Source organism: Mangifera indica, chromosome 4 (genome assembly GCF_011075055.1).
Source record: "Mangifera indica cultivar Alphonso chromosome 4, CATAS_Mindica_2.1, whole genome shotgun sequence".
Classification (NCBI taxonomy): domain Eukaryota; kingdom Viridiplantae; phylum Streptophyta; class Magnoliopsida; order Sapindales; family Anacardiaceae; genus Mangifera; species Mangifera indica.
In genome coordinates, this window is record NC_058140.1 from 1,820,741 (window position 1) to 1,845,967 (window position 25,227).

Sequence of the window (25,227 nt, forward strand, 5' to 3'; positions counted from 1 at the left end):
GGAAGAATGTGTGGACTTTGAGTGGCTCAAAAGATGGAATCAGAAAGACCTCCAATCATAACAGACCTAAGAACTCCTTGGCTTCTTCTTCTGGAAGTGTTGAGTCAGGAAACAAGATAAGTACTTTAAAGACTCCACCAAAGGTCTGTGAATACTGGCTATCTGGAAATTGTGTGAAAGGTGATAACTGCCGGTTTATACATTCATGGTTTTGAGGGAATGGGATCTCAATGCTGGCAAAGCTTGATGGGCACCAGAAGGTAAGCTTTTGGTCACTGATATGTTTTTTCAGGGTTATTTTAAAATTCTGTTTGGCCTTGAAGGAAGGAGATAAATTTAACGAATGTGTACCAGCTCCTTGAATGGTTAATGGACTTATTTTTTTAATTATGCTTTTACACTTTTTTTCCTTTATTTATGATGTTAAGAAAACATATGGAATATTAAATATTTAAATGCTAATTGACAGGCTGTCAGTGGGATTGCCTTTCCTTTAGGGTCAGACAAGCTTTATTCCGGCTGTAAAGATGGAACAGTACAACTTTGGGACTGTCATACTGGTCAATGTGCCAATGTAATCAATCTTGGTGATGAAGTTGGTTGCTTGATTTGTGAGGGGCCATGGGTCTTTAAGGCATGCCCAATGTTGTTAAGGTTAGCCTATAGCTAAATACTAAGAAGCATGAAAACGCACAGTAGTCCATGAATTCGAAACGTTTTGGTTTCCAAAATGGCCCAAAACTGGTACGAAATATTTTGGGGCCGTTTTGGTAATTTTAAATAAAAAAGAAACGCTTTTCTTTAACAGAAACAGTTTCCTATGTATAAAAGGATTCTGAAAGTGTATCATAAAAGGATTCTGAAAGTGAATAACAGAAACAGTTTCCTATGCGTTAGATTATCTTCTCTTCTTTGTTGTCAATCTCCTGGGCATCTTCTTCTTCTCCGAACAGTGGCTGGAAGAAAGAAAACTCGATGAAAAAAAGTGTGCGTTTTTCTTGCCTTTTATGATACAAATTATTTTATATGGATTCTAATCTAATGCATCTCTATGCATCTCTACTCTCAAGCTAAGTGCACAGAAATGGAAATGTGGAAATGATGAAACGTTGAAACGAAAATGTTGAAACGTCTTTATTAAAAATTATAGGAAACGAAAATGTGGAGAAACGTGTAATTATGATTTTATTAAAAAGGTATAACTTTTAAAAATATATAAATATTTTTATATAATATAAGAATAATTTACTTTTATTATTTTTTTCCTTTTATTTAGTGTGCAAACTTTTTATCTTTTAAATTATTTAAAATATGCATAAAGAAATGTTCAATGAAACTAAACTTTTACTGCTATAAGCCTATAAATATGAACTAGTTGGACCTATATAAATTAAAGTCCCTATGTAAAATATACATTATAGCTTAATGAAATTGTTTCTACCCTTGTAAACCTTAGAGCCGGCAAATATAAATTATAACCCATGCCTCCGATTAGAAAAGAAAAAAAAATGAAAACTCCCCAAAACCCAACAGTTAATAACCATGTTATTTACTTCTCTCTTTGTAATTTATTTTTCTTAAAACACAGGTGAATGGATTTAGAGGATGCAGCTTATTAATAGGACACATAATCAGGCACTGTAAAGGTGTTTAATGTTTCCCAAGATTTAGATCCATTTCGGTAGAGAACGAATGAAAAATGAGAAGGGAATCAATAGTGAGAAGACTGGTGAAACATATACTAGGAAGGGAACTAACAATTGGAAGGATGAAACAAATAGTTGGAAGGAGGCAACAACTAGTGGGAAGAAGGACAAAACGAAGGAGGAGAGATGAGTTTCGTCGGAGAGGAGAAGAGGTTCAGATGTCGGAACATTGAGAAGACAAAACCAGTTTGAGAGGTGTGGTTTGAAATGTTTACAGAAGTGGAAATGCAACGGATTTCTACAAAGAAACACGTTTCAGGTACTGAAATTGCATTTTGCATCTTTCTAAAATTTCCAAAACGGCCTCGAAACGTTTTGTACCAGTTTCAAGGCGTTTCAGAATCGATGAAACGCACCCCTTGGAGTGTTTCTGTGCTTCCTTGCTCCCAAGATTAATTTCTTTTTATAAAATATATATTAATTTATTATATATACTCTATTCCCAAGACTATAATTCTCTATCAATGCATGCTTCTTCCAGGTGTGTCAGTTTTCCAAAATTTTTATTTTAATATAAAATATATATTAAATTATTATATATATACTCCCATATGCCTACTTTTTGCTCAAAGATTTTATAATTCTCTGTCAATGCATGCTTCTTCCAGGTGCGTCAGTTTGCCAAGATTTTTATTTTGTTATAAAATATATATTAAATTATTAAATCATTTTGTCGTAAATGCATGCTTTCTTCCAGATATGTCAACGTTTGAATTCTAATTTATTATAAAATATATATTAAAATATTATATATATATATATATATATATATTTATATCAATGCAATTTGGTTAATTTTTGCAATATATATATACACACTCCCACATAAGTTATTCATGAATATAATTTGTAATTATAATCTATAATTTATTTTATTAATAATTATTGAATATTTGATTTTATATAGTTTAATTGAATAATTTTATAGTCTGTAATTCAGTTATTCTTGTTTGATTTGAATATTATTTATAGATAAAAGTTTTCCTATAATTAAATTAATTTATTTATGTTTTCAATTTGTGATTTTATTTCAGTTGTGTAGTAAGCTGTTAAGAATAATAGTCGGTGATTTATGTGATTTGGTTGATTTTTTGATAGATTTTAGCAAATTGTTGGTGATACTGAATTTGGGTTAATCATTAATGGATTCTGTTACTAGTAAGGAAAGTTCTAATTCTAAAAGTAGTAGTAGTAGTGTGGGTTCCGCAAAAAAGAATAATGATAAAGACCAAAATCCATTGTGGAAATATGTCACAAAAATTGATAAACTTGGGGAATCAGGGGGTACATGCAAATGAGTTTGTAATTTTTGTCATAAAAAAAGGCAAGAGACTTATACTAGAGTTAAAGCTCACCTATTAAAAATTACGGGGAAAGGAATCGGTGCTTGTTCTAAAGTGAGATTTGAAGATTTAGTAGAAATGAGAAAATTAGATGATGAAGCTACTAATAAGATTTATAATTCTCAACCTAAGCAAGTGTCATTGCCTAGTAGTACTACTAATGCAAATCAATTATTGTCTTTATCCTTATCGTCACCGAGTGGGTCAAATCCTTTATCAAAGAAGAGAAACGTTGATGATTCTCCTATTGCTAAATATTTTGACATACAAACTTGAGCTCAATTAGATGAGAAAATTGCTAGAATGTTTTACACTAGTGGTCTTCCTTTTAATTTTGCTAGGAATCCAAACTATATTAGTGCCTTTTCATTTGCAGCTAATAATTCATTGGGTGGTTATGTGCCTCTTGAGTACAATAAATTAAGAACTACAGTACTTCAGCAAGAGAAAGCAAATGTGGAAAGGTTATTGGAACCTATTAAAAGCACTTGGATGGAAAAATGGGTTAGTATTGTTAGTGATGGATGGAGTGACCCACAAAGGAGACATTTAATTAACTTCATGATTGTTTGTGAATCAGGCCCGATGTTTATTAAAGCTGTTAATTGTGTAGGTGAAGTTAAAGATAAATATTTCATTGCTAATTTATTGAAGGAGATAATTGTTGAGGCTGGTCATCAAAAAGTAGTTCAAGTAATAACTGATAATGCTAAAAACTGTAAAGGTGCTAAGGAAATAATTGAAGGTATGTTTCCACATATTTATTGGACTCCATGTGTTATGCATACTTTGAATCTAGCTTTGAAAAATATATGTGCAGCTAAAAATGTGGAATCCAGTCAAGAGACATATGATGAATGTCATTGGATAACTGACGTTTATGGTGATGTTATGGTAATTAAAAACTTTATAATAAACCATTCAATGCGACTGGCTATGTTTAATTGATTTAGTCCTTTGAAATTACTTTCAGTTGTAGACACTCGTTTTGCTTCTGTTATTGTTATGTTTAAAAAGATTTAAATTTATTAAAGGTGCTCTAGAATCAATGATTGTAAGTGAACAATGGGGACAATATAGAGAAGACGATCAAGGCAAAGCAAGATTTCTTCGTGATAAGGTGTTGGATGAGAATTGGTGGGCGAAGGTCAATTACATTATTGCTTTTACTGCACCGATTTATGATATGATTCGAGTGTGTGATACAAATAAGTCTTGTCTTCATTTGGTTTAAGAGTATTGGGATTCTATGATTGAAAAGGTTAAATCGATTATTTATGAACATGAAGGAAAGTTTCCTACCCAAGATTTTCCTTGCTATTCAGTGATCTATAGTATTCTTTATGATCGTTGGGCAAAAAGTAATACTCCACTCCATTGTCTAGCTCGTTCATTGAATCCAAGGTAAATATCTATCGAATTATATATTTCTTTCATACTTATTTGATATATTTATTTATTAAATTGGGTATTAATTTGTTAACTATTTGATATATTTATTATTTGTGAAGGTTTTATAGTGAACAATGGCTTGAAGGAGGTGAAGGTAAAGTGCCTCCTCATACGGATGGGGAAGTATCTATTGAGAGGAACAAATGTTTTAGAATAATTTTTTCTGAAGATAAGCGTGTTAAAGCATTGGATGAGTATGCTAACTTCTCCCTCAAAAGTGGACCGTTTGAAGATCCTCACTCAATTGGTGCTAGATTTAATACAGAACCGATGAAGTGGTGGGCATGTTTTGGTTCGAATGCTCCATTGCTTCAAAAGTTGGCATTCAAAGTACTTGGACAACCTAGTTCCTCCTCTTGTTATGAAAGAAATTGGAGTACTTATTCCTTCATTCATTCAATTAGAAGGAATAAATTAATTCCAAAACATGCAAAAGATTTGGTTTTTGTTCATAACAATCTTCGTTTATTATCAAGGGTTAACTCTAAGTATTATGATGTTAAGGAGAAGATGTGGGATGTTTGTGGAGATAACTTTGGGAGTATGGAAGATGTGGGAGTTCTTCAGTTAGCCAACCTGTCATTAGATGAACCAAAATTGGAGTTTATCTTTTTCGATAAAGATGCGAATGACATAATGGATAAGGAGAATGATCAAACAGAGAAAATACAATAAATATTTTACTATTTTTTTAATGTTTTTTATTATATTTTATTTGATGACTTTGATATTGACCCTTGGAAATTATTATTTTGATGAAATAATATTGAGTTTGTAGATTGATTTATTTACGTTTTGATAAAATATATTGATTTATATACATGTTTATTTTCCATTTTAAAATATGAATATATAAATATTGATTTAATTTATACATACATGTTTCAAGAAAATGCGTTTTCACATTTCTGTTTCGACGTTTCCGTTTCCATGCTTCCTAGGCTAAATATATATTTTTTGGTTTCCTTTATTATAGTCTGTTCCATCTTTAAACCTTTATAGTTTTGCGCTTAAAGTTAATTCTGTTGTGTAGGGGAAATATAAAACACAACTTCTATGCTATTGAATATAATAAATAATTAAAGCAGAAAATAAAATGCAGAAAAATAAAAGAAAGAGAACACAAGAATTTACGAGGTTCGGTAAATGTACCAACGTCCTCGGCGCCGCTGACTACTTTCACTATCTTCAAAGAGTAGTTACAAAGGAAACATAAACTATTAGAGATCCCTAAATAATAGGATTCTCTCAATACAATTGTATTTGACTACAACTGTCTTAGGGATGATTTTGAACTAAAACTAAAGCCTCTATTTATAGTCTTTAGTAAAATACAAAGAAATTAAATTAATAGATGTGGGACATAAAGAGCCACTTATTTCAACAATCTCCACCTTGGCGATTTAGCGAGTCCCACCAAATTTCCTTTATACGTTCTTCTTCAGCGACGACTTCAAATGCGCCTTTCGGCGCAGTTTAAACTTGCAGGATGTTGATCAAGTTCAAACAATGATTGAACTTGATCGTTGTTACCACCTTGGTCATCATATCTGCAGGATTCTCAACAGTCCCAATTTTCAGGAGTTATATATTCCCTTCTTCAATAATCTCCCTTATAAAATGATGTCTAACGTCAATATGCTTAGTACGTGCATGGAATACTGGATTCTTTGCCAAATGAATTGCACTTTGACTATCAGAATACACATTGACATGCTTCTGAACAATTCCTAAATCTTCTAGTAATCCTTGTAACCAAATAGCTTCCTTTACAGCCTCTGTAACTGCTATGTACTCTGCCTTTGTAGTAGACAAAGCAACTGTAGACTACAAGGTAGACTTCCAACTGATTGGTGCTTTTGCAAGAGTAAAGACATAATCAGTAGTTGATCGACGTTTATCCAAATCACCAACATAATCTGAGTCAACATATCCAATCACATCTTGACCAAGTACATTATTCTGCTCAAATACTAAACCAACATCTACAGTTTTTAGTAAGTACCGTAGAACCCATTTCACAGCCTGCCAATATCCCTTACCAGGATCATGCATATACCTGCTCACCACTCCAACTGCATGTGAAATGTCAGGGCTTATACACACCATTGCATACATCAAGCTGCCAATTGCATTAGAATACGGAACTTGTGACATATATCTTCACTCTTCATCTGTACATGGAGATAAGGATGCACTGATCTTGAAATGAGAAGCAAGTGGAGTACTTACAGGTTTTGACTTCTCAGAAATGCCAAAACGGTGTAGTACCTTCTTCAAATATTCCTTTTGAGTCAAACTAATCTTGCTTCTTCTTTTATCTCTACTAATCTCCATACCTAGAATCTTATTGGCTTCACCCAGATCTTTCATTTCAAACTTTTGATTGAGTTGTCTCTTCAATTTCTCAATTTCTTCTTGATTCTTTGAAGCTATCAGCATATCATCAACATATAATAATAGATAAATGAAAAACCCATCTTGTAGCCTGCGAAAATATACACAATTATCATACTTGCTTCTTATGTACCTATGCTCCATCATGAATCGATCAAATCGCTTGTACCACTGTCTTGGTGACTGTTTCAGTCCATAATGCGATCTCTTCAATTTGCAAACCCAATTCTCTTTATTAGCAACTTTAAATCCTTCAGGTTGAGTCATGTAGATTTCCTTTTCCAAATTACCATGTAAAAATGCAGTTTTCACATCAAGTTGAACTAGTTCAAGATTCAATTGTGCTACCAAGGCCAACAAAATTCTAATGGAGGAATGCTTAACAACTGGAGAAAATACCTCATTGAAATCAATCCCTTCCTTTTAAGCATAGCCTTTTGCTACCAACCTTGCCTTGTAGCGAATATCTTCTTTGTTAGGAAATCCATCTTTTCTTGCATACACCCACTTGCACCCAATTGTCTTCTTATTTTTTGGCAATTAAACTAACTGCCAAGTTTCATTCTTTTGAAGGGATTGTAATTCCTCATCCATGGCTTTCTTCCACTTTTCAGCTTCTAAGCTTTTGACTGCATCTTTATAAGTGGAAGGAATATCATCATCTACAATTGGAAGTGCATAGGCCACCATATCAGCAAATCGAGTAGGCTTACGTATTTCTCGTTTTGGCCTATGTGATGCAATTGATTTTTATTGCTGTTGAGGTTCTTGGGTTGATACCTCTTTATCTTCACTTTCCTCATCTGCCACTGGAATATCACTATCATTTTCAACAACTCTAACTGGGTTTGTTGTTGTGATTGTCTCAAACTCCACCTGTTGTGGAATACACTCCACCTGCTGTTGAGTATCATCGATCTTCTTTGTTACCTTCTTTAATATGGCAGATTCATCAAAGGTAACATCCCTACTGTGAACGATTTTCTTTAACTTTGGACATCAAAGACGATATCCTTTCACTCCAGAACTAATCCCCATAAAGATTGCTTTCTTAGCTCTTGGATCTAATTTAGACTCCCTTGTATGATAATAGGCAGTCGAACCAAACACACGTAAGGAATCACAGTCATTAACAGGTTTTCCAGACCATACCTCAAGGGGTGATTTCCCTTCAATTGCAGTGGATGGTAAACGATTAATGAGATGACATGTATATGTAACACCCTCAGCCCAACATGGTTTGCCCAACCCAGCATTGGACAACATACATCTAACCTTCTCTAGCAAGGTTCGATTCATGCGTTCAGCCACCCCATTCTGTTGTGGTGTTCCTTTAACTGAGAAATGACGTACAATACCTTCAGCCTGACAAACTTCAAAAAACGAATCACTAGTATACTCACCACCATTATCAGTTCTTAGTCGTTTGATCTTTCTACCATTCTGAGTTTCAACCATCTTTTTCCATTTCAGGAAAACATCTAATACGTCATTCTTCTTCTTTAAAGTGTACACCCACGTCCTTCTAGAAAAGTCATCAACAAAAGTAACAAAGTAGTGTCTACCTCCCAAAGAAGCTGTCTTAGTAGGTCCCCACACATCAGAGTGAACATAATCCAAAATACCTTCAGTATTATGAATTGCAGTACCAAATCTTACTTTTGTTTGTTTTCCCAAGACACAATGCTCACAAAAATCTAACTTGCAGGTCTTTGCTCCTTTCAATAAGCCTTGTTTCACCAAACTAAATAAGGTTTTTTCCCCTGCATGTCCCAAACGCATATGCCAAAGTCTGGTTGTTTCATCATCTACATCTTTTCCAGATATTGCAGCTGCTAATCCAAAAACTGTACCACCATTATAATAATACAAGTTATTTCTTCTTATACCTTTTATCACTATAAGGGCACCAGAGATAACTTTCAAGACTCCATCTTGTATTGACACCTTGAAGCCTTTGGATTCCAAAACTCCCAAAGAAATAAGATTTTTCTTCAACTGTGGTACATGTCGAACGTCTGTCAAAACTCTAGTTGATCCATCATGATTCTTTAAACAAACTGAACCTATCCCCTCAGTTTTGCAAGGACTATCATTACCCATGAAAACAACTCTACCATTTAGTTTTTCATAATTGAAGAACCATTCCTTGTATGGACACATATGATAAGTGCAACCTGAATCTAAAAGCCATTCATCATACTGAGATGTCGTTGGTAGACTGACTAGAGCAAAATCTGACTCATCTTCTTCAATTTCAGCTACACATGAAGCAACTTTGGTCTTCCTTTTATCTTTCCTTTGTAACTTCGGACAGTCTTTCTTCCAATGTCCCTTCTCTCGACAGAAAGCACATTCATCTTTACTAGGTCTTTTCTTCGACTGAGATCTACCTCTTATTTCTTGCTTGCGACTTTGACTTCATCCTCTTGTAGTAAGGGCTTCAATAGTTGTCTCTCTATTCTCTTGTTGATCTTTTTTTCAAATTTTATTATTACTCAAAGTAGCACATACCTCATCGTAAGTCACTTTCTCCTTTCCATGAAGTAATGTAATGCTCAAATAATCCAATTCTTCAGGAAGAGATCTTAGTAGAAGCATTGCTTTATCTTCATCTTTGAAAGTTTCATCCAGGTTCAGTAAATCAGCTATCAACTGGTTAAAAGTATCAATATGATCACTTATACTTGTACCAGGTTTCAATTGAAGACGGAACAGTCTCTTCTTCAAATAAAGTCTATTCTCATTGCTCTTCTTCATATACTTGTTCTCTAATGTCTTTCACATTTTACTTGCAGACGTCTCTTTCATGAATGGATATTTCTACTCTCTACAAAGACACGTACGAATTGTACCACAAGCTTGACGGTTGATCTTCACCCAGTCTTTGTCATCCATCTTCTCTGGTTTTTCCTCCTCTAGAGCTATATCAAGATTTTCTTGACACAGGGCGTCCATCACCTCACATTGCCACAAGCCAAAATTGTTGCGGCCATCAAATTTTTCCACATCAATTTTTGCAGTTGTCACAATTGTCTTTGTTGATGTCGATGTCATTTTCTGCTGACTACGTTTTACTTGGTAGATAGTTTTTCAAATAACCAAGTTTCACAAATTTATATTCAATAGCTAGAACAAAATTACTATAACCTAGGATAGTAGTAAGTGCCCAAAAAATGATAATATATGCACCAGAAAAGTACCCAGGAAAGATTGGTGGGGACAAAGCCTCCTTAAAAACCAACCTCCTTAGACAGCATTTTCCTAGACATGCACATAACCATATAAATAGCTACTCACTGTCCTAAACCTAGGCTCTGATACCACTTGTTGTGCAGCGGAAATATAAAACACAACTTCTATGCTATTGAATATAATAAATAATTAAAGCAGAAAATAAAATGCAGAAAAATAAAAGAAAGAGAACACAAGAATTTACGAGGTTCGGTAAATGTACCTACGTCCTCGGCGCCGCTAACTACTTTCACTATCTTCAAAGAGTAGTTACAAAGGAAACATAAACTATTAGAGATCCCTAAATAATAAGATTCTCTCAATACAATTGTATTTGACTACAACCGTCTTAGGGATGATTTTGAACTAAAACTAAAGTCTCTATTTATAGTCTTTAGTAAAATACAAAGAAATTAAATTAATAGATGTGGGACATAAAGAGCCACCTATTTCAACAAATTCTGCATTTGTTTGTGATATTGTAGGCATGGAATATTGAGTCATCATCAGAATTTATCCTTAATGAACCAGTCGGCCAAGTTTATTGCATGGTTGTTGCTAACGAATGCTCTTTGCTGGAGCAAAGGTAACTTGAACAATTTAGATTCTTTTTTGCAATTGAAATGTTTTTGTGTGCTCATTATTAATGTAAGTTTTGTTGATCTTATGAAAGGAAAACTATCATTTATGTTTTTAGTCACCAAATTTTATGGCATGCCCTTTTTGTTGTTTAACATAAAAATCACAAGGGTGGATGTCATTAGTCATTTGAATTTCGTCATCATCTTTTTTGGTCATTACAGTGGTCTGGAAAGTTGATTATTTCATTTGGTTTTGCAGGATGGTGGTATTTTTCTCTGGAAAGGCAGTCCTGGAGCTGAGAATCCTCTTCATCATGTTGGATCTCTAAGAGGCCACTCTCACACAGTGACATATCTGTTGGACAAAATATGCTTTACTCTAGTTCCATGGACAATACAATAAGGGTAAGTTGTCTTTTTTAAGATTATCATCTGGTTTTATGACTGGTGATTAGAAGGTGGATTTTAAATAAGTACCCAAGGCTGTGTTGTTTTAGAAATCTATATAATGTGGCACCGCCCTTTTCACTCACGGAGTAATCTATTTATATTGATTCTGATAGGGATAATTTTTTTTTCTTGTTATTGATTTTTTCTTTGGGTTCTGGGCTGATGCTTTTACTCTTTTCATTTTGGAGCATAAATCTTGCCATTGAGCTGATGCGTTCTATTTAAAATTTTATTTTAACATGCATCTGAAGTTGAACTAGGTTTGTTTAACTTGTATTTTAGTTATTCATATTTCCTGATGTGCTAATCTCTCTCTCTTGTCTTCCTTTCTTAAACTAGGTTTGGGATTTTGATACTCTACAGTCTGTTATGACATTAGATGGTCATACTAATACACCAATGTCTCTTCTATGCTGGGATCATAACTATACATGCATATTTCTGTATAAAATTCATAATTATATTTGTCATATTTTATACATTTCTCGTGTTAAATGTGCAAAATACGACTAGCCACCCTCCATCAATCATGCTTGTTGCATGTTCTCTTCCTACACTTTCTAACGTTAATCCAGGAGGAAGTCTTATACAAACATAATAAATGAATAGACAAAACACCTAACAGATGCTTCACAGATTATGTCAAGGGTCCTTTAGTTCACTCATGTGACTAATGTGTTTTGTCATAGTCGTTGAAAAATATACAAAAGGGTAGCCTATGGTGTACGCTGGAAGTCATTTTCAAGCACTTAGTCATAGTCATAGTCAACTTGTCAAGCCAATTACTATACTTAGTCATACTCATAATCACATTTTGTAGAAACTTGCCCACAGCTTTCAAAATGTTATGTTATTTGGGATATTACTGTACTTGGTCATAGTCATAATCAAGTCAATGAATTTCATACTTCACATTTTGTAGAAATTATTTATCAGCAATTTCTTTTTCTTCTGCTTCTTTAAAAGACAAAAGATGCAGGGATTATTATTCTTCTTCTTCATCTTGCATCTTCAAGTTGTTTGTTCATCCTCTTCTTCATCATCGATACTTTGTTCCCCTGAACAAAGTATTGTTCTACTTCATTTCAAGTACACCTTTTCCCCTGATGAATATGTTTCAAGGGGTGGGTATCTTAGGACAAAGTCTTGGAAAGAGGGTAGTGATTGTTGTTTGTGGGATGGTATCACTTGTGATAGATTCACAAGACATGTGATTGGCCTCGACCTTAGTTCGAGTTGGCTTGTTGGCATTTTCAGTGAAAACAGCAGCCTCTTCCTCCTCCATCTCCAGAGGCTCAATCTAGCTTACAATGACTTCCTTGGATCACAAATCTCACCCAAATTTGGTAAGTTCACCAAATTAACACATCTAAACCTTTCACACTCCAATTTTTCTGGCCTAGTTCCCACCGAAATGTTTCTTCTATCTAATCTTATTTCACTTGATCTCTCCAACTATGGCCTAAGTATGGACCAACATGGTTTCAATAAGCTTTTGCAAAATCTAACGGAATTAAGATATCTTCATCTTGACTCAGTTAACATGTGTACTATTTCAGTTGGTTCTTTGGTAAACTTGTCTTCTTCTTTGATGTCCCTTAACCTTCGAAATATTAAGATGCAAGGCAAGTTTCCAAATGAAATTTTTCTATTTCCATTTCTCCAGAGGCTAAAATTATCGTCAAATAGAGATATGACAGCTAATTTGCCAAAGTTTAATAAGAGCAGTCCTCTTAGAGTACTGGATATCTCTTCCATGACTTTCTCAGGAAAATTACCTGACACATTTGGCAATCTTAGGTACTTAAATTATCTATCTTTTCTTGATTGCTATTTCCATGGGTCACTTCCACCATCACTTGGAAACCTTATAGAAATCACCCATATGGATTTGTCACAAAACGGTTTTACTGGTCAAGTCCCAACTTCATTATCTAAACTTGTCCAACTCACTTGGCTATATCTTGCGTTTAATTATTTTTCTGGAAATTTTCCAGATGTTTTGGGTAATCTTAGTAAATTAGAGACTATATCTCTCTTCGATAATAATTTCACTGGTCAATTGCCAACATCAGTATTCACACTAAATGGACTTCTTTCTTTGGACTTTTCTCATAATCAATTTCAGGGTCAGTTTCCAAGTCAGATAAGTGGTCTTTCATATTTACATAGCATCTACTTAAGCGATAATCTTCTAAGGGGCAGAGTACCGGCATGGTTGTTTACTCTGCCATCTTTGGAGAATTTAGATCTTTCCCAGACTAAACTCACAGGTCCAATTGAGCAGTTCCAACGGTTTGGTCCATTATGTGTTGATTTGGGTGATAACGAGTTTCATGGTCCAATTCTAGATTCAATTTTTCAACTTTTGGATCTCACCTACCTAGCACTTGCAAAAAATAACTTCAGTTGCAATGTGCAGTTGGAGATGCTTTCAGGGCTCAAAATTCTAACGAGTATTGATCTTTCATATAATGCACTTTTGTCATTAACAGGAAAGGTCATCTTGCCCCAGCTTGTACGAGTCATTTTATCTTCTTGTAGCATAATTGAAGTCTCGATTTTCACAAGTAATTCAAGTTTGCAAGTACTAGACCTTTCATCCAACTTACTCCGAGGACAACTTCTAGATCTACCAACTCAGGTTTATTTCTTCTCTATCTCAAACAATGATCTGACAGGAGAGATCCCTCCATCATAGTGTAATTTGAGCGCACTTCAATCTCTTGACTTGTCCCATAATGACTTTTGTGGAAACATTCCACAATGTCTTGTGAACAGCAGTGTAACGCTCAACTTTTTGAATTTGGCAATGAACAACTTCCATGGCAGCATAGGATCTCTGACGTTTCCCAATCAATGTCATGTGACAGCTCTTATGCTTAATGACAATCAGTTAGAGGGACTATTACCGTCATCTTTGGTTAATTGTCAAGATCTGGATATCCTTGATGTCGGGAATAACAGGATTAATGATAGCTTTCCAAATTGGTTAGTAAATTTTCAAAGTTTGAATGTACTTCTTTTAAGATCTAATAAATTTCATGGTCCCATTGGCAATTCCAGCACAAGGTTTTTCTTCAATTACTTACGAGTACTGGACCTCTCTCATAATCATTTTTCGGGTATTTTACCAACAAGTTTTTTTAATAGCTTTGAAGCTATGATGAGTGGAGACATGATTGTTGTCACTCTCTATTACATGCATTCACATTATGGTTCATATTATTCAATAACATTGTGTGTAAAAGGTGTCGAGACCCATATAAAAAAGATTTTATCAATTTTCACAAGCATAAATCTTTCTAACAACCTGTTTGAAGGGGAAATTCCAAAAGTGATTGGACAGATCAAGTCACTCAAATTGCTCAACTTGTCTCGTAATAGCTTAACTAGTGAAATACCTTCATCATTGAAAAATTTGTCACAACTTGAAGCATTAAATCTCTCTTTCAACCAACTTCTTGGAAAGATTCCTATACAATTGGCACGTCTAGCATTTCTTTTAGTGTTAAACTTGTCTTACAACCATCTTGTGGGAAGTATACCTCAAGGAAATCAATTTGATACATTTCAAAATGATTCCTACATTGGAAATTTAGGCTTGTGTGGACCACCATTGTCTGAAAAATGTGACAATGATAAGGCATCACCAACAATAGACCAAGAAGAAAGTGATGTTTCAAACTCGTTATGGATGGGTTACGGATCTGGATTTATAATCGGCATATACATTGCTTACATTGTGTTTACAACAGGAAAACCTCAATTTTTTGTGAGATTGATTGAAAGAAAGCATCCAAGAAATGTGAGAAGGCTGAATAGAGGACATAGAAGAAGAAGAAGAAATTAGAAATTGAAAGTTGCTCCTCAGCTTTGTAAGTGTTCTAATCCTCTTATTGCCAGATTCAGCTTTATTGTTATTATTTTTTTCATCATAATGAATATAACTAGCTAAAAGGCTATTGAAATCATGCTTTGTTTTTTAATTCTCAGACTTTGAAAAGTTGATTATTGCATTGAAGAGTAGTCTTTTGGAGCAGAAGTTGTGGTACAAATGTCTCCACAAAAACTTCAAGCTTTTGTATAAATTGTAGATTTTTATTTTAGTAGCAATTCAATAAGCAACTTTTTTCCTGTTCCGGACTATTATGCAGGAGCATATGGTTCTTGTTTGTCTATTGTTTTTTTTCCCCTTTGTAAAATTTACTTCGCTGGAAGGAGGGCTTGAACCTCTGACCTTGTTTGCTTGTTGTTAAGTATTTGACAAACTATAAATATTCATTTGGTTTTGATGTGCACAAATCTGTCTTGTTATAACAAGTGCATGTGATTATTCATTTAAGTACAATTAACAATTTCTTTTGCTTGTATTGATTTATTTTTTCTTGTTTAAGTATATGATTGTGATTCTAAATGTGTCACTCGCTACTTCACTCTTGTTGAGTATTTATTTCTTGGGCCAACTAGTGCGAGCGAGGCAAGGGGTTGTTGCAGTGCAATCCGCAAGCACACAGCAGTGTGAACGCAAGTTCAGGTGAGGTTCAAGGTATGCAGCAGCAATATAAGGGTGTTCAACCCATCATCCTGCAGTGTAGAAAGGGAGTTCGGGCCACGGGATGCAGCGGCCAAGGTTTTAGTCCAATTCTACAATATTCTTGCAAGTGGAGCTAAGGGAGTCCAAGGGTTATGATAGCCACTTGTACATGAATCCTTATCAACATGAGCAGCCAACCAAGGGTTGGCTGAGCTTTGGGAAGGGAAAAGTCACCATTGTATACTCAAATTTGGGTTCTTTTTGTTCCTATATAATGACCTGTTTAAACAATGTTTTTTTCAATCAATCTTCAATGAACACAACATATATTTTTCCAGCAACTTTCATTTGTCTTTTCCTTTCTGTGAGTTAAGTTTTTGTGTCTATGATGGGATTGGGTTGTCGCTCAATCTAATGTTATCTAGTCAATGCTACCGAAATCAACTAATGCAAATCAAAGTTAATATGAGGTTACATTATTTATGCATCTTAACCTCGATGAGATATCGGTTGATGAAATAATCGAATTGCACATTTGGGCTTTGCTAAAGAAGATCAAGATGCCTTTTACCTAAGGGACAATACCTCAAAAATCCAAGCATTGAAAGGTAGATGTGCTGAGAGCTATAACATATTTAAGATAACAGGATAGTACATCAGATATAGAGATGAAGTAATAACAATATGCACAATAAAAAGATACATTCACCTAATAAATATAATGAACAATATAGAAGACTAGCTAAAGCTGATACGAATGAGTACATAAATCCTCACAGATCAAATGATTTCTATGTACCCAGTTAATAACAGTGAAAAAGAAGTTTTGTAATGGTGAGTTACTGATGCTGTAGCAGAGATAAATAATGGAAAGATTAGTAGAGATAAAGGAAATACAGAAGATAGATAAAAAACAGACTAGAGAAAACAGTAAGAAATGGAAGAAAACCAGAAAATTATGAGAGAGACGGAAAATCCTAAGTGAGAACTAATAATCATATTCACTTAGCAATTAAGCATGTCAACAATAACAACTGAATTTGCTTAAAGAATAGAGTCTTAGTTCTAATAAAAAACAAAATAAAGTCTAAAACAAGTCACCACAAAATAGAACTTAAAAAAATATTCCTGACAAATATATCTCTAAGATAATTCTATCAGAGACATAATAACGTTAGGCCAGTCCTATACTTCCTACATCAGTTACTATGATAATCTTCAACAACCATATATCAAATTCAATACATCATCAGTGGATGTCAAATAAACATGCATGCTTATTAAAAGCAACAAGACTTTATGCGTGTTTGATTGCTTGAACATTGTTTCGAACACATTATTTTTAACTTCTGTTGATTTATATAGAAGCTAAAGTTGATCACCTTTTTAAAGTCAGTTAGTCTGTGAGTATTAGAGCACTTCGTTTGAACCTCAACTACCACACTACCTGGATTACCCTGGAGACTCATTATGAAATATCTGAAAGACGAGGCAGAAATGTCTAACCACTTGTGTCTGCTGTCATGACATAAGTAAAATTTTGAGGGTACATCCAATTACCTGGAAGATAAAACATTTTAAACAAAGGTAAAGTGTTGTCCATCTTTAATGTCAATTTGAGAATTCTGTAAATCTGCATAGGTCTGAGGAAAATGGTGTAGTAGTTTCCACAACTGCATGGAAACAAAAAGAGCAATGTGAAACCAAGTCTTTCTTCTAAATGTAAGAAATCTAAAAGGCAATTTCTGGACAATGTCCGAAAGAAACCACAGTGTGAAAGCCACAGATTTCCAACTGACATGGAGCCTTTTAAGCCAGGGACACAACTAATACATCTCTCAAGCTATAACTCAACAGGTGCAGCACTTGGTGCAAAAACAGGCTTACTGTATGAAGATTCATCCACAGTAACAGGAATATTTGAATTTTCTTCAATGTTCAAAGGCACAAACTGAAAAGATAAAGGCAAATTAATAGAATTTTCTTCCCCAAAAAAGGAAGAGATCACATTTGGAGAGGCAGGGCACAGAGAAGGTCATGCTTCAAAGAAACTATCAAAATCTATGTCCCAATTCTCACCTATAGAATCACGAAGAAATGCACTTTGAGCTACTAAAAGATTACTCATTTCAGAGCTATACTTAGTCTCATCATACAACTGAACTGAAGGAGAGTCGCCCAGAATGATGGACGGAAACCTCTTACAAGCCAAGAAAACATCAAAATCATCCATAACATCTTTAATATTCATGGCAGATAGCTTTTCACCTCTTACACTCTCAATTAAATAATTAAGACTATTATAACCCATTAGAACCAGTACCTAAAGGCAACTGAATTGCAATTTATGAACAGTTACTTTGATAACAGGAATACCTTGCAAAAACCAACGCCAAAGATTAATCACAAAGAATAACAATAGAACAACAGCAGCAGCAGCAACAATAATTCCCATAAACCAAGAAACAATTGAAAAACTATATTGAGCCTGACAAAATGCAGAACTAGGCACTTAATTCGACTTTATGTGTGCGCCATTAAAATTCATTGAAACTGTTTGGATATTAGAGATGTTAATAATCTTAAGGTTGTATGCTTTATACACCTCATTGTCTCAAGCATCTACTTATGGAAAATAATCAAACTTATATATCCCTAAAAATGTTGACCGGTAAATATATTCTATCCAAAACCCTTCATATCCATATTTTAAGATGATGTTTATAAAACTTCATCCATTTATATAACATAAATGAGCCAAGGAGGAAACTAAGAAAGAAGTCGATTACAAGAGGGAATGCACCTATATTATAATTTTGCCGAAAGTTAACACATGAAGCAGAATCACATGAGCACATGCTACTAGTTAAAATCTATGTTGGAGACCTTAACAAGTCACACAGAACCATAAATGAAGACAGAATTATCAGAACAACAAAAACATGCTATTTCTCTTGAGGATTACAACAACATGACTTTTCACTGACATATACTGTATTCAATAAAGCAAAAATATAAGCTCAATATTTATCACAATAAACAATCAACACAACAAGTACACTATTGCCAATCGATATACATACATGTTTACCTTATTAAACAATTTAGACCGATCCAATAAGCTTTTTGAGTCATATGAATCCAAAAACCGTAACTGTTCTTCATCTAAAATGAGAAATATCACACATATTACCTCATCTTTCTACCCAAAACATTCCGGTATCCTCACTTTGCTTGAAAGATTATAGCACTTCTCAACTGTTTTGTGCTAAAACACTACAAAAATTGATTCTCTGATTACTAAAAGCATCACTAATTAAATTCATTTCATAGCATTAATAATTTATACAAATACTGGAAAAGGAAAAAAACTTATATATTAAATTACCAAGCCACATGAATGTGTAACTGCAATTGCAAGAGCCATTTGAAACGAAGCAAGTAGAAGATTTGAGCATGCCTCAACAGCATAACCTGCTGAAACACACAATCAAGAGCATCAATTAAAGAATTGAATCGAAGAATGTTAATTTTTTTTTTTTCAAGTTTTTGTACAAACAAATTTGAATCTATTGCAAGAAAATTTAAAATGAAAGCTCAAGTGACAAGTAAAAATTGACCTGATTTAAGTTGTCAATCGCAATGGAGGGTGAAAAAGAGAAAGTGAAGAAGAAGAGACTTATCAAGAGGCGGGAGAAGTTAGCATCACTGTAAAACAGGTCAAGTTTTGGGTTCGAGAAGTTGAAGTTAGTGGGTTTTTGTGGCAATTGGCCTGTGATGCTGGACTAAATTTTAACAAAAATGCAATTGTTTCCGTAATCATTAGACAAAAAAAAAGAAATTAGATTGTATTTTTCTGGCTTGAATAGCAAACCAGAGGAAGGAGAAATGTTGAGGGAGACACCGTTGGAGGAAGAGAAAACGTCGAGAGATAAAGGCTGAGAGGTAAAGGCTGCCAGCAATGACATCGGAAATATAGCTCATAATTGAAAGCTAAATTTTATGGAAGGAAATATTATTTTTTAAAACTTGATATAGTAAGAATTTGTAAGGAGGAGAAAAGGGATAAAATTTTAGTTTATTAATGATGATTTTACTCTTAAAACTAACATATATTAACTATTTATAGATGGGTAATAAGTTTTTCAAAATTAAAGGATGAGAATTTGAAAAAAATGAATACTTTGGGTGGGAATAAGTCCTTTGGCCAAAAGAAAAATAAAAGTGAAATAATTAGAAGTACTATGATAATTTATTGGTTTGATATCATGGGAACCTTTTTCTATTAACAATTTAACATATGTGTTTGGGTGAGAAACTAGTAATTTGCTAGATTATGGACAACTACGTTTAACAAAAGGTAGATAAATATAGGATTTGTTTATCAGTATTGGTGGATACAAACTAATTGAATCCAAACATTCATTGGCTTGAATTTGGTAAAATGGGATCAATTGAGTTCATTAGATCAAAGATAAAAATAGTTTGAATTTGACTCAATCCTTAAATTTAAAATTCGAAGCTTGGTTTGAGTTCAAGACTCTAAATTGTAGTTTTGATTTTCAGCTTGTATTTGTGACTCGTGTTTATAACTCATTAATAAAACAATGTCATTTTACCCAATAGTAATTAAAACAACCTCATTTTTACAATTATTTTACATGATTTGAATTAAGTTGTAAGCCAAGCTTGAATAAAATATAATCATCTACTGACAGCTCAATTTGATACCCAACTTACCATAATCCCTAACCTTAAAAACTTAGTCTCTTAAACTTATTATACCTTTGTTAATTTATAAGTGTTTATAGTTTTTGTTGTTGTTTGGTATTTAATTTATTTATATCAAATTTATATTAGAATAAATAAATATTTAGTTTTTTAGATCAAATATCTAAAAAACAGAATATTTTGATTTTTTTCTAGAAAAAATTATTAAATTTTCAATAATTTATGGAAAAAAAAAACATATTTCTAATGAAATTATTCCAAAAGAATAAGATTATATATATTAATAATAAGTACTAATTTATATACTAACGATGATATATCATAATATTATTTGATGTTTCTTTATTCATAATTCAAAATATTTGAACTATTTTGAATTTTATTTGTGGAAAAACATTTATCACTTAACCAATAGAAACTAATAGACATTTATCGATAACCTTATTTGATGGAAACCAATAGACCTCTATCTGTAACTCTCTTGCCTTAGGACTCAATCTACAAGTTTTTATATGTTACTAATAGAAACTTATATAGATATCTTAAAAAATTCTCTCTATTTTTTGTAGTCATTTAACTTTATTCTAGACTATACTCAAAACCAATGGGCCGTTAATAGAGAGAGTTTAAAGGATTCTAGGGTCTTTTCATGATAAATGGTTCAATTGATTACTTTCTGGAAAATTTTGCTAAATATTAACAAATATAATCTCCTTGCCACTTAAATTGAAAATGTGGATTGGAATTAGACTTAAATACAAGTTGAGCATTTGATTACGTGGCATACATCTGGCACTCGTTTTCTTATTCCAAACGGAATTCGTCAAAGTAACGGTACCGAACTGAATCTCTACATACGTGTGTGCGTGCTCTTCCAAGATCATAAACACTCATTCTCCTTTCTTCTCCATTTTCAAAATTCTCTGAGTTCTTCTTTTTCGTTCTCTAAAGATTCTCAGAGTTCGACTTCTTGAAATCTCAGGTTTGTTGCCATATCTCCCTCTCAATCAAGGCTGCTGTTGTTATTACTTGCGGTTTATTTATATAATGGACATCGGAGAAGCTATAATCACGCTTGGACGCGTATTAGGGTTCTCTTCTCTTTTTATTATTATTCTTTTTCTTTGGTTTTAGAGTTTTATATTGATGCGTTGAGATTGGTTAAGGAGATATTCAAGATTTCGATTACTGCTGATCTTGATGCGTTGCGGTTGGTTTGATTGGAGATTGAAGTTTTTAATACGTGGAATATCAAGATTACTCTTCAAGATTTCGATTATTGCTGATCTAAATTTAGTTTTACTTTTTCGGTAGGGTTAGGGTTTTTTTAATTCTTTCTTGCAGTGAGAGCATCAAAGGATTCGATGCAATTGGGTTCTTCGTCATGCGTTCCTGTATGTTATTGGGCCTGGTTCCTTTGGAAATTTAGATTTTCTTGCTTGTTACTGATTAACAGACAGAGATTGTGGGATTAGCTTCTGAAATTTGGATCTTTGATGGGATTTGGATTGTCTTTGAAGGAATGGTTAATATGTCTCTGTTATCCATTGATTCCCTCTCTATATCTTTCTTTATTATAGTATGGAGGTCAAGATACCCAGGGGACTTTCATATCAAAGGGAAGGACAGCCTGCAAACCGTGCATTGTGTAAATTCAATCTGGTTGGAAAGTGCAACAGAAACCCCTGTAGGTTTTTACATTCACAACCACCAATCTTGACTGAACTTTCAAGTGCTTTACCTGAAAACCGGCCAAAGAAGAATACCAACTTTAGTGGCAGGAAGAATGTGTGGACTTTGAGTGGCTCAAAAGATGGAATCAGAAAGACCCCCACTAATAACAGACCTAAGAACTCCTTGGCTTCTTCTTCTGGAAGTGTTGAGTCAGGAAACAAGATAAATACTTTAAAGACTCCACCAAATGTCTGTGAATACTGGCTATCTGGAAATTGTGTGAAAGGTGATAACTGCAGGTTTATACATTCATGGTTTTGAGGAAATGGGATCTCAACGCTGGCAAAGCTTGATGGGCACCAAAAGGAAAGCTTTTGTTCGCTGATATGTTTTTTCAGGGTTATTTTAAAATTCTGTTTGGCCTTGAAGGAAGGAGATAAATTTAACAAATGTGTACCAGCTCCTTGAATGGTTAATGGATACGTTGTCCGTCCGACTACTTATTTTTTTAATTATGCTTTTACACTTTTTTCCTTTATTTATGATTTTAAGAAAACTTATGGAATATTAAATATTTAAATGCTAATTGACAGGCTGTCAGTGGGATTGCCCTTCCTTTAGGGTCAGACAAGTTTTATTCAGGCAGTAAAGATGGAACAGTCCGACCTTGGGACTGTCATACTGGTCAATGTGCCAATGTAATCAATCTTGGTGATGAAGTTGGCTGCTTGATTTGTGAGGGGCCATGGGTCTTTATAGGCATGCCCAATGTTGTTAAGGTTAGCCAATAGGAAAATATATATTTTTTTGGTTTCCTTTATTATAATCTGTTCCATCTTTAAACCTTTATGGTTTTGTGCTCAAAAGTTAATTCTGCATTTGTTGTTGATGTTGTAGGCATGGAATATTGAGTCATCATCCGAATTTATCCTTAATGAACCAGCTGGCCAAGTTTATTGCATGGTTGTTGCTAACAAAATGCTCTTTGCTGGAGCACGGGTAACTTGAACAATTTAGATTCTTTTTTGCAATTGAAATGTTTTTGCGTGGTCATTATTAATGCAAGTTTTGTTGATCTTATGAAAGGAAAACTATCATTTATGTTTTTATTCACCAAATTTTATGGCATGCCCTTTTTGTTTGTTTAACATGAAAATCACAAGGGTGGATGTCATTAGTCATTTGAATTTCGGCATCATCTTTTTCAGTCATTACAGTGGTCTGGAAAGTTAATTATTTCATTTGGTTTTGCAGGATGGTGGTATTTTTGTTTGGAAAGGCAATCATGAAGCTGAGAATCCTTTTCATCATGTTGGATCTCTAAGAGGCCACTCTCACACAGTGACATGTCTAACTGTTGGATGCAATATGCTTTACTCTGGTTCCATGGACAATACAATAATTACCCAAGGCTGTGTTGTTTTAGAAGTCTATTTAATGTGGCACTGCCCTTTTTACTCACGGAGTAATCTATTTATATTGATTCTGATAGGGATATTTTCTTGTTATTGATTTTTTCTTTGGGTTCTGGGTTGATGCTTTTACTCTTTTCATTTTGGAGCATATATCATGCCATCGAGCTGATGCGTTCTATTTAAAATGTTATTTTAACATGCATCTGATGTTGAACTTTTGTTTAATTTGTATAGTTATACATATTTCCTGATGTGCTAATCTCTCTCTCTTGTCTTCCTTTCTTAAACTAGGTTTGGCATCTTGATACTCTACAGTCTATTATGACACTAGATGGTCATACTAATGCACCAATGTCTCTTTTATGTTGGGATCAATTTTTGTTATCCTGTTCATTGGACCAGACTATGAAAGTTTGGGGTGTTGGAGTGGGCAACTTGGAAGTAACCTATATACAACTAAGAACATGTATGTGGTTTCGTAATCATTTCTTTTTCTACTGCATGATTTTGCTTGTATGTGCATTTGTTTCCACACTTGAATTGTTAGGCTTCTTTACTCTAGTTCCTACTTTGTATATTTGCTGCCAGGTCTATCATATGTGATGCATTATAGTTTTAGGATTTAATAAAAATATACCACCTCCCACTTTCCATCTTTTGCCTTCTCTGTGGCTTTAGTAGCTTTGATGTTTTAGTTCATTAATTGATTGTATTCTTGTAATATGTTTGCTACAGGGTGTGCCTGCGCTTTGTGGGTTGAATAATTCTGGACAACCAGTACTGTTATGCGCTTGTAACGATAATTCTCTTCACCTATATGATTTACCATCAAGAGCATCTTCTTTAATGTATAAGAATAATTTACTAGCTGACATATATGTTTCCTTTTGGCTAACAAATTGCAACCTTTTTTTGGCATAAGTTCACTGAGAGGGCGAGGATATTGTCAAAACATGAAGTTAGAGACATTCAGGTTAGTCCTGATGGCCTCATTTTCACTGGTGATGGAATCGGAATGTTAAGCGTATGAAGCTGTTGACAAAGTCAAGTGGATGAGCCTTCTCATTAAAATTTGTACGAGAAACAAGTTGCAGTATAAATTGCAGAGTTTGGCTGTATATGAAGAGGCATAGAAAGAACCTAACATTGGGTTTTTTATCCCTGGTGATTTTTTCTAATTTTTTTCATGGGTTGTGCTTTTCAATCTGTTCAAGTTTTTGTAGAAGAACTGTATAATTTAATACTGGAATAAAATTATTTTGTTAGCCATCTCATTCATTCCATGGAATAGCTTTTGCTTTGTTAACAATACTGTTCACTTCTATTCCGTATACCTATGGATGATGATGTCTTCCTTGGACTTGTCATCAAGATTACGCCTTCCCAACGTAGCAAATTTTAAAGGTAGTTTTCTTATCGAGATCTTAATATTACGATATTAACTTGTTACAGGAAGCAATTCCATGTGATTGTGTACACATTTGCCTCTTTTCTTTGTCCTTGTGAGATTTTTATTTTCTCTTTTCAACAACAGATGTTTATAGGTAAACATTTATGCTGCAAGAATCATGAACTATGTGTGAATTCAATCCAAATTCGAACTAACCATTGAATGCATAATTTCTAACTTGAGTTTGAGTTTGATTTCATTCAAGTTTAAGAAGTTAAAATTCTAAGATTAAGCACAAGGATAAAACTGGTACGAAA

At 33.8% G+C, this 25,227-nt stretch overlaps 1 protein-coding gene across 8 annotated transcripts; it reads left to right on the forward strand.

The window, feature by feature from the left end:
- LOC123214902 (zinc finger CCCH domain-containing protein 17-like) lies at positions 1-24,789 on the forward strand. Of its 8 annotated transcripts, none has more exons than XM_044634919.1 (6): positions 1-260; positions 22,699-22,884; positions 23,003-23,104; positions 23,360-23,986; positions 24,256-24,368; positions 24,443-24,789. In XM_044634919.1, exons 1-4 carry the CDS (start codon positions 231-233, stop codon positions 23,615-23,617), a joined length of 576 nt encoding a protein of 191 aa, XP_044490854.1. In that variant the 5' UTR covers positions 1-230; the 3' UTR covers positions 23,618-23,986; positions 24,256-24,368; positions 24,443-24,789. The 8 variants fall into 8 exon arrangements, with proteins under 8 accessions (XP_044490854.1, XP_044490853.1, XP_044490858.1 ...); XM_044634918.1 differs by having other exon boundaries at positions 24,256-24,313; XM_044634923.1 differs by having other exon boundaries at positions 23,360-23,570; positions 23,812-23,986; positions 24,256-24,789.
- Positions 24,790-25,227: the final 438 nt, after the last annotated feature.